Below are 11,236 nucleotides of genomic sequence, written 5' to 3' on the forward strand. Positions count from 1 at the left end.
GTGTATTATTATCAAGTGTATTATTTTCAGTCCTCATGCTGCACTTCATCTGAATTATTTTCTATCTAATATCACCAGATGCGGGAAGCAGAGAGCAGAATCTCCAGATCCAAGCTGTATGTCTATGAAAAGTGACAGCTCCAAGCTTTTCCCTCTGAGGTAATAAAAAGCGTGTTTACAGGAAAAAGAGATTTAAACATTGAATTAGTCATGTTAATAACATAAAACATAAAGGAGTATAGAGATTCTGTGTCCTTTTAAAAAAATGTCTATTCTGGTTAGTAGTCATTCATATCCCAGAGCATAAACGCTGATCCTGAGTGAGCAGTAGATATGCTGCCTGTAGAACTGGACATGTTATTAAGTGCTGTGTCCTGTGCGGTATATACTAAAACAGACACACACACACACACACACACACACACACACACACACACACACGCAATGTCAGAGTGTATCACAATGTATATATGAAATAATGACTAAAATGCCTTGTGTTTCAGTCTGATTCATGTATTTATTTTATCCTCTCTCTTTCATCCTGACTCTTCCTCTTTGTTTCTATTAACAGGAGGGAAGATGATGAACTACAAGATCAGTCCAGGTGTGGAGTGTGTGAGCAGCTTCTGACAGATCCAGTCTCCATCAGCTGTGGACACAGGTTCTGCAGACAGTGTATCAGCAGCTACTGGGACCAGTCTTCTTCATCAGGAGGGTTTGGCTGTCCACAGTGCAGAAAGAGATCTAGAACCCGTCCTCTTCTACACCCACACAAAGACATGGAAGAGGCCATGCAGCACGACTGTCACACTCCAGTGCATGATGTACTGCATAGAGTCTTACACACCCACAAAACCAGCATGAAGAACAAGTATGAGAGCTTATTTGAGGGAATCAATACACAAGAGAATAAAACCCTCTTGAACCAGATTTACACACAGCTCTACATCATAGAGGGAGAGAGTGAAAGTGTGGATGAAGAACATGAGGTTTTACAGATGGAGAAAACACTCAGGAAACAACTGTTACAAGACATTCCAATCAACTGCTCTGACATCTTTAAAGCTGTACAAGATCCTAAAAAAGAAATGGAAGAAGAGAACATTAGAGCTGTGATGGCTGAAGGTGTCAGACACACAGAAGAAAAAGAAGATAAAGGACCAGAAATGCCAAAGCTCAGAACGGTTCTGACTAAAGGAATTGCAGGAATTGGGAAAACTGTCTCTGTGCAGAAATTCATTCTTGACTGGGCTGAGGGAAAATCCAATCAGGATGTAGATTTCATGTTTGTGCTTCCATTCAGGGAGCTGAACTTGATTAAAGATGAGCAGTACAGTCTTCATACACTTCTGTGTAACTTCCATCCTGAGATTAAAGATCTTGCCTTAAGGACATATGATACACACAAATGTGTGTTCGTTTTTGATGGTTTAAACGAAAGCACAATTCCACTGAACTTTCTATGGTGTGAGAATGTATTTGACATTACCACGATATCATCAGTGAATGTGTTGATCACAAACCTCTTCAAAGGAGAGTTGCTTTCCTCTGCTCTCATCTGGATAACCTCCCGACCAGCAGGAACCAGTCAAATCCCTCCTCAGTACATAAACCGTTTGACAGAAATTCAGGGATTCACTGATGCACAGAAGGAGGAGTACTTCAGGAAAAGAATCGGTGATCAAGACCAAGCCAAGAAAATCATCTCACACATTAAGACAGTAAAGAGCCTCCACATCATGTGCCACATACCGGTCTTCTGTTGGATCTCAGCCACGGTGCTTCAGAAAATCATTAAAAAAAATAATGATACAGAAATCCCTAAAACTCTGACTGAGATGTATATACACTTTATGTGGACTCGGTTACACACGAAGAATGCAAAGTACAAAGAGAAAAATGAGAGAGATCTAAAAACCCTTCTGGAATCCAGCAGAACTTTGATTCTGAAACTAGCTGAAGTGGCTTTTAAGCAGTTGATGAAGGGCAATGTACTATTCTATGAAGAAGACCTAAGAGAGTGTGACATTGATGTCACTGAGGCCTCTGTGTACTCTGGGATTTGCACTGAGATATTTAGAGAGGAGAATGTTCTACTGGAGGACCTGCTGGAAGGAGCAGTGGACAAAGCCTTGAAGAGTCAAAATGGACACCTGGATCTTTTCCTCCGGTTCCTGCTGGGCATCACACTGGAGACCAATCAGAGACTCCTACAAGGCCTACTGATACAGTCACAGAACAGTTCAAAGAGCATCAACAAGGCAGTCCAGTACATCAAAAAACAAATAAAAACAGAAAGCATTCTTACTGAGAAATCCAACAATCTCTTCCTCTGTCTGACTGAAATACATGACCAGTCCCTCTCCAGGGAGATTCAGCAATATCTACAATCAGATAAAGAATCCCAAAGCAAGCTCTCTCCTGGACTGTGTTCAGCTATAGCTTTCTTAATGCAGATGTCAGAGGAAGTGCTGGATGAGGTGGACCTGAAGAAATTCAATACATCAGAGGAGGGTTACAGGAGACTGATACCAGCTGTGTACAACTGCAGAAAAGCTCTGTGAGTGTTATGTGAATGAGTATAATGTCATGAATATTTTTTAAAAATAGGATAAATGTGAACACTGGCCACATTTAAGTTAGTTCATCATGCCTTGTGATGGTCTGGCACACTGCCCAGGGTTAGTTCCCATCTTGTGCTATCAGAATAGGCTCCACCCCCCATGACCCAGAATTAGATTGGTTTGGAATGTGACTGGATGAATGTATGCTGTATACAATACTTAAAATATGTCTGTGGACCAAATGCAAATTTCATACTAAAATTAAATGTTTTTCCTTTACATACAATAAAGTAAATGTTTCAAAGGGTCTAAATGAAAAACAAGTGTATTGTTATACATGACATTAGTTATTATCATGTTTTATAATAACCAGTATATAATATATATAATTCTATAGTCAATATGCAGTTGGACACACTCTTGGGGGGAAAAAAAAGAAAGAAAAAAAAACCTATTCATACTAATGTTTCCCATTTAGTTTCTTGTTTCACATTGGGAAATGTTAAAGAATGTAGTCCAACACCAGAAAGAAGTAGAGGACAGAGCTATAGCTATAGGAGAAACCATATTTTTATAATATGCAGTGTTGACAGTACAACATTATTATGGGTAAATAATAGGTGAGGAGGAAGAAATTTGACTTTTCTTATACACTGTCATCCTTTTACCACCCCCTGGGGGGCCAATCATAACATTGGTTTTAAGTGCTTAACAGTTTTAATGCATGTTCAGTCTGCGGCATTAACATAGTGTAAACAAGCTATACCGTTCAAGGCTGCGTAAAATGTGTCCCATGGAAAAAAAAAAAGGTCATGTGATAGATTGGCTGGGTGGTTGTTCTCTGAAACATCCACAAGATGGAGACATTTGTTTGGTCTCCAAATGCATTTTTAAATGGGAAATGTTGGTCATTCATTTCTCTGTCATCCTGGGGTTAAATATGCACAGATGAATGTGTTGAAAAGCTGGAGAGGGGTAGTATTTTATTTTTAAAGCTCCTGATGCCTGGATGGTTCCATGTCTGGACAGTGAATGATCAGATTTGGGGTGGTGTGTTTCTTTCTCACTGTTACCATATAAACACTCCCATCAATTCCATACTGTTGAACACTCCATTCCCATACTATCAGAAAGTAAAATAAATGACCATTATAAGCAAATCATAAATTTGTAGTTTTTGTAGTCACTCTGTTTTTTAAAAAAAATGTATTTTGTTCTCTTTAGGCAACAGTGCATTCCCTCTTTACTTTAATTGTACAGTCAGTTAAGTATCTTGTACAAGGAGAAATAAAAGGCACCACTAGCATTCAGTAGTGATACACAAACACCGACTCTTGACCTTTTGACTTTAGTTTTCAGCCTAATACATTAAATAGATGTTTTTCCCTATTGTACTAAACAGATTACGTTACATACTTACTCCTTCTTAATAAGCCTTCCTCATTTGTATGTTTTTTTATTACTTACTGGCTTTGTTTTGTTCTTTGATACTTTGTCTTATTTCATATATTTCAAGTGTTCACCTGGCATACGAGTGTTCTGTTTGGAATGTTATTTTTACGGCTGCACAGAAAAAGTCTGATATTTGCTTATTTATTAATGAATTGGTAATAAAGCTTTCACATATCACTCTTTCATACCAATTTTGGTCAACAGTTACTGTACAAATCACTTTGGACTAAAAATAAATATACAGTCCTTAAGGTCATTTTACCACCTTTGTTTACCATCTGGCAAAATTATAATTCTGAGTCATTAAATATATTGTAAAATCTGTCATTGATCTGCCTTTGTAGGCTACCTATCTGTAATCTTGGGGAAAAGACTTGTGAAAATTTGGGATCAGCTTTGCAACTGACAAACTCAATCTTGAGAGCACTGGACCTTACTAACAATGATCTGCATGATTCAGGAGTGACACTGCTCTCTGCTGGACTGAAGAGTTCACATTGTAAACTGGAGATACTCAGGTGAGCTAAAAATGTAAATATTAAGTATAAATATAAAATCTATATAAAAGTATAAATATAGAATGTTTTTTTCCCCCTTCACACCACATAAAAGTAACAGTACAGTAGTGTAAAAAGTGTTTGCCCCATTCCTGATATCTTATTTTTTTGCATGTTTGTCACAGTTAAATGTTTCAGATCATAAAACAAATTTAAATATTAGACAAAGATAACACAAAATGCAGTTTTTAAATGAAGGTTATTATTAAGGTGGAAAAAAATCCAAACCTACATGGCCCTGTGTGAAAAAGTGATTGCCCCCTAAACCTAATAACTGGTTGGGACACCCTTAGCAGCAACAACTGCAATTGTTTGCGATAACTAGCAATGAGTCTTTTATAGCATGTAAAAGAAATGTGGAGGAATTTTGGCCCACTCATCTTTGCAGAATTGTTGTAATTCAGCCACATTGGAGGGTTTTCAAGCATGAACTGCCTTTTTAAGGTCATGCCACAGCATCTCATTCAGATTTAAGTCAGGACTTTGTCTAGGCCACTGCAAAGTCTTCATTTTGTTTTTCTTAAGCCATTCAGAGGTGGACTTGCTGGTGTGTTTTGGATCATTGTCCTGCTTCAGAACCCAAGTGCGCTTCAGCTTGAGCTGACGAAGAGATGGCCAGACATTCTCCTTCAGGATTTTTTGGTAGGCAGCAGAATTCATGGTTCCATTCACCACAGCAAGTCTTCCAGCTTCTGAAGTAGAAAAACAGCTCCAGACCATCACACTACCAGCACCATATTTGACTGTTGGTATGATGTTCCTTTTCTGAAACGCTGTGTTACTTTTACGCCAGATGTAATAGGACATGCACTTTCCAAAAAGTTCAACTTTTGTCTTGTCAGTCTACAAAGTGTTTTCCCAAAAGTCTTGGGAATCATCAAGATATTTTCTGGCAAAACTGAGATGGGCCATTATGTTCTTTTTGCTCATCAGTGTTTTTTGTCTTGGAACTCTGCTATGCAGGCCATTTTTGCCCCGTCTCTTTTTCATGGAGTCATGAACACTGACCTTAACTGAAGCAGGTGAGGCCTGGATTTCTTTGGATGCTGTTGTGGGGTCTTTTGTGACCTCTTGGATGTGTCATCGCTGTGCTCTTGGGGTAATTTTGGTCGGCCGGCCACTCCTGGGAAGGTTCACCACTGTTACCTGTTTTTGCCATTTGTGGATAATGTCTCTCACTGTGGTTCGCTGGAGTCCCAAAGCTTTAAAAATGGTTTTATAACCTTTTCCAAACTGATACATCTCAATTACTTTGTATCTCATTTGTTCCTGAATTTCTTTGGATCACAGCATGCAGTCTAGCTTTTGAGGATCTTTTGGTCTATTTCTCCTTGTCAGCCAAATGGTATTTAAGTGATTTCTTGATTGAGAACAGGTGTGGTAGTAATCAGGCCTGGGTGTGTCATTCACAAAGTGCCATGTAGGTTTGGATTTCTTTTCCATTTAATAATAAAAACCTTCATTTAAAAACTGAATTATGTGTTTACTTGTGTTATCTTTGTCTAATATTTAAATTTGTTTGATGTTCTGAAACATTTAGGTGTGATAAACATGCAAAAAAATAAGATATCAGGAAGGGGGAAAATACTTTTTCACACCACTGTATGTCTCAATTATTAATCTCATTAATAAATCAGTCTTAATTTGTCAGTCAAATCATATTGATCACAATTCTTAATTTTTAACTAAAGAAAGTAACATACATTATTTCATTTCTGAAGGATTAAATAAGTGTGCTTTACTTTTGGCCACATTCACACATCAGGTAAATGTGGGTCAAATCTGATCTTTTACTCTATATGTGATGCACAATTGTAATTTGAACAGCAGCACAAACAGCAAAAGCCAGAGTTATTCTGTTATGTTCATTTCCAATTAGGGCCACTTTCATATGTGGTCATAAAATCGGATCAATATCTCAAATGTGGCAAAATTAATCAATTTGCATTAATCCAACTTGACATTCATCATATTTCTTGCTGCCAGGAAAAAAATACAAATGAACAGTGAGGGAGTATTTCAGTGAAAGGATAGCCAAACAACATTTTACAGTGTTTTCCATTTTTAACACTGTTGACTACAAAAATCTATATAATAATAACTATAGGAACAATAAGCTTGTTGCATTAGTGGACAACTTGGTGGAAATAAATTATACATTTAATAACACACAAGCTACTCAAAGTCAAAACCAATAGAATCAACAATCTGTTTATTTATAGTGTAAATTAGCTTGTGTGTGTGTTGTGAGAAAGAGGAAAACAAGGTTTGTGCATACTCATGTAAATGTACATGCATGATGTTAAAGGAGGTGGAGATTTGCTACTTTTGGTTCTCCATACAAGAACCAAGAAAATAAAATGGCACCACGAGTAAATGGCAGAATGACATGGCTGTAGGTTAAGTTCAGCTGGTTTTGTTCTATCTGATATATTCTAGGTTATTACTTATTTTTATTTATTTTTTTAAATGTCTGTTCATTCTCTGTCTCTGCTCTGCACTTAAGTTCTAACTCTTGAGCGAAGCTTGATTTGTAAAACATAGGGTAACCTGCACACCAGTGATGAGGTGCCCAGTGTGTGGGCAGGGAGGGATACATTTCTGGAAGAGTTCGCCAAGTGCTCCACTTAGTACAGTAGCATTCAAAAAAGACTTAGTGATAATATGACGGCTGTAGTCTAAATCATAAAGTTTAACTGATTCTGTGGGAAGACTGGAAGTATCAACTAAGCATACAGTGTGTTATGATGACACATGATATATGTTCAACCTCATAAGCCTTTTTTTCTCAGAACATGGTGTCCTACAAAACTATATAAATACATAATGCCTTTTAAACTACATAACATGGAAATAACAAAAATACCCATATTTGGTTAGACTTGGTTTTTAAGGTTACACACAAATAAGTGTTGAAAAAAAAAGTTTATTAATTTTAACATTTTATTTAATTTCATAACAAAAAATGTTTGCAGTTAGACAGTACAGCCTGAGAAGCATGTGAATTATGTCACTGAATTTGTCTCTATTTGTTTTCCTCTCCTTTTTTGCAGATTGTCTGGTTGTTTGGTCACAGGGGAAGGCTGTTCTTCTCTGGCTTCAGCCCTGAGTTTAAACCCCTCACATCTAAAAGAACTGGTTCTGACCTATAACCACCCAGGAGACTCAGGAATGAAGCTGCTCTCTGCTAGACTGGAAGATCCACTCTGCAAACTGGACACACTTAAGTATGTGAAACTATAGTGGTGTCCGTATAAATGTATAAGGGGGTATATTCAAATTGATACTAGTCTATTTAGGTTACTTTATGTAGTGTCAATGATATGCTTAAATTTGGGTTTGGCTTTTGGCTGGTCAGTGAATTGTCTGATTTATTGTACAATAATAGATACAAGATAACAGTCTGAGTGAGCATCAGTGTAGCTGTGCTGTTAGATGAGATTGTCTTTGCATCCTGCCAAGCCTCCCAGCATTACAAGGATGAGGGTGGTGCACTGAACACTCTTAAAATAATTAATTGCCAGTTTATTGAAGTGTTCATGCTGCTACAAATGTTAAATTATTGTAAAATGAATACTTTAGCACAGTTCTTCTCAGGAGCTTCGTACTGAAGCTTATGCCAGCATTAATGACCAAAATCTAAAGTGTAATGGGAGTGAGGTAGGGGGCGAACACACATGCAAAGTACCAGCGACTTGGACTTGAGAATGAGCAGAATCCAAAACAGGGGAAGACATATCGAGAATGATAAACAGGTCAATGTAAAGAAATGGACTAGTTTAATAACAGAAACATATTGAAGGGGAACCTATGGGATAACAAGGAAGCATAAACAAACAGGGTAAACAAAAAGGAAGGGGAAAGAAACCTAAAGGGAGCAAAGTGACAAGGAAAGAGACTAGACTACAGCATGGGATTATAGATCAGGAAAGAAACTTAGGAGTACACAGAAATAATGTATAGCGGCCAGGAGATCAGAATCAACTTAATGAACATTAACCGGCAAGGCAATATCGACAAAGAAGGCAACATAAACTAGAATACCAAGAGAAAGCATGTAGGAACCAAACAAAAGATAACACTAACAGGAGAATAACAATAGTAAACAGAGAGAGTAACTTAACTTGAAACACCAAGAACGATCAAAAATACATAGAAATGAAATTAGAAATGACCAACAACCCTAAGATTCAGTGACACGGTTTAAATATACAAAGATAAAAAGAATATAAACAAGGAGCAGGTGAAAGCAATGACGGGTGTTGAAAACAAACGAGGAGGTGGAGAAAACGAAACTAAGGACTGGACACACGGAAGAGATCATGAAGCCAGGGAAACAGGAGAAGCTCCGGTCCGCAAACATGATATAAAGTCTGGTAAATGTGTAGGTTTATTTTTTATTTTTTCAATTTTTTTTCCACAAAATATTAGTTAGTTACATCTTGTTTATATAGGCTATTACTTAACATTATTATTGCTATGACCATGACAAAAATGAAATAAAAAAAGATTTATGTAAGACAGGATTATGATAAATCTTAACTATAAAGTACAGAAGTTATTAATTTTATTAATTTAGCACAAAACAACACCAAACCTTTTGTTAATGCGAAACAATATTACAAACTTGGAGATAAGCAACAGAACGTGCAGGGGAGCAGGAGAGTGGGGATGCTGAAAAGCTCCACCATGCCTGCTGTATGTTTTATATAAGTTAAATAATATAACAGTATTGACAAATTAATTTCCTCTGCAAACATGCAGTTTTACACAAACATATCAGCTGATTGATAATGACATGTTCCCACAAAGGAAAAAGAAAAAGAAAAAATAACACTGAAATAATAATTTAGAAATTACTGGCATGTGTTTAAATTATCATGGTAAATTATAATATTATTATACTATACTATTATAGTATTATAGTATACTGCTATTATAGACTAAAATGGTTGGAATGAAGGACACGTGTGTATGCCTCTACAATGTAACCTGAGTACTGAGGACTCTGTGGTTCTAATTCATACGTCCAACCCTATCTGTAATTAAACAGTTTCCCAGTGGAAAAGCTGAATTAATGTAGCCCTGTGTGTTTGTGTTAACCACAGTCTGAATGTAGACCTATACTGAATGAGTGCAGTAATAAATTGTTGAACTACACTGGGAGAAATGACAGATGGGTGAGAAGATCAATAAAAACTTGCTGTCAATGAAAATACTTTTCAAGAAATTAATAATTCTTACATATTATTATTAAACTGTATGTGTGTGTGTGTGTGTGTGTGTGTGTGTGTGTGTGTGTGTGTGTGTGTGTGTGTGTGTGTGTGTGTGTGTGTGTGTTTCTGTGTGTCTTTAGAATGGAACTTGCAGGGATGATCAGAATCAAAGCAGGCTTTAAAAAATGTAGGTTCACTGTATGCACACACACACACACACACACACACACACACACACACACACACACATTCAATTTGTGTCCTTGCCTTTAACCTTTCTTCTTGTGCACAGACGCATGTGTGCTCACACTGGATCCAAACACAGCACACCCCCATCTCCATCTGTCTGAGGGAAACCGAAAGGTGACATGGATGGAGGAGCAGCAGTCATATCCTGATCATTCAGAGAGATTTGATGGCTGTGAGCAGGTGCTGTGTAGAGAGACTGTGTCTGGACGCTGTTACTGGGAAGCAGAGTGGAGGGGGAGTGGAGAGTCTGTTGTAGCAGTGGCATATAAAGGAATCAACTCAAAAGGAGGCAGTACTGACTGTGCATTTGGATACAATGACAAGTCCTGGTGTCTCATCTGCTCTAATGAGCGTTACATTGCCAGGCATAATAAGAATCACACTTTCTTACCTGTCCTTACCTCCAGGTCCAACAGAGTAGGAGTGTATCTGGACTGGCCGTCAGGCACTCTGTCCTTTTACAATGTCTCCTTGGACACACATACATTGACCCACTTATATACATTCCACTCCACATTCACTGAGCCCCTCTATGCAGGGTTTGGGTTTTGGGCTGTGTCTTCTGGTACCTCAGTGCGAGTGAGATAGAATATCTTGTGTTGTGCAGGGAAATATCAGACAAACCTTACTTTGTATTGTGGACATCTTGTATCAGCAGGATTCAAAATTCAATATTTTTCAAGACTCAATTTTTCAGACTACTTAGTAGATATGTCAGACCATATTTCACTTCTGAGTAGAAATATCTAGATGTTTATTATATAAATAAGTGGTTTTAAAATTCAGCCATTAGCATGTAAGTGTCACACTCTAGGCTACACCCAGCAGTGCGTGCACACACACACACACACACACACACACACACACACACACACACACACACACACACACACCCTTTTGGTTTTCACAAAGTTTACTGCCTCAGTTGTTTTGTCCGATATTTATATGATATAGATAAGTATTTTTTATAAAAAAAATTTTATTGACAAATACATCTAGTTTAAGCAAAGACTTAATATTTACAGTGTTGACCCTTCTTTTTTTAAAACTTCTGCAATTCACCTTGGCATGCTGGATATCAGCTTCTGGGTAAAATCTTTACTGATGGCAACTAATTCTTTCCTAATCGTTGCTTGGAGTTGATAGCAGTTTCTGTGTTTTTGTTTGCCCACCCTCTTTTTGAGGATTGACCATAGGT

The 11,236-nt window shown here is 37.5% G+C and overlaps 1 protein-coding gene across 2 annotated transcripts; it reads left to right on the forward strand.

Moving 5' to 3' along the window:
• The first annotated feature begins 575 nt into the window (after positions 1-575).
• LOC118242702 (NACHT, LRR and PYD domains-containing protein 12-like) lies at positions 576-10,661 on the forward strand. Of its 2 annotated transcripts, XM_035534917.1 has the most exons (6): positions 576-1,112; positions 1,176-2,560; positions 4,361-4,534; positions 7,627-7,800; positions 9,930-9,976; positions 10,082-10,661. In XM_035534917.1, exons 1-6 carry the CDS (start codon positions 780-782, stop codon positions 10,624-10,626), a joined length of 2,658 nt encoding a protein of 885 aa, XP_035390810.1. In that variant the 5' UTR covers positions 576-779; the 3' UTR covers positions 10,627-10,661. The 2 variants fall into 2 exon arrangements, with proteins under 2 accessions (XP_035390810.1, XP_035390809.1); XM_035534916.1 differs by having other exon boundaries at positions 576-2,560.
• The last annotated feature ends 575 nt before the right edge of the window (positions 10,662-11,236 follow it).

Source organism: Electrophorus electricus, chromosome 16 (genome assembly GCF_013358815.1).
Source record: "Electrophorus electricus isolate fEleEle1 chromosome 16, fEleEle1.pri, whole genome shotgun sequence".
NCBI lineage: Eukaryota > Metazoa > Chordata > Actinopteri > Gymnotiformes > Gymnotidae > Electrophorus > Electrophorus electricus.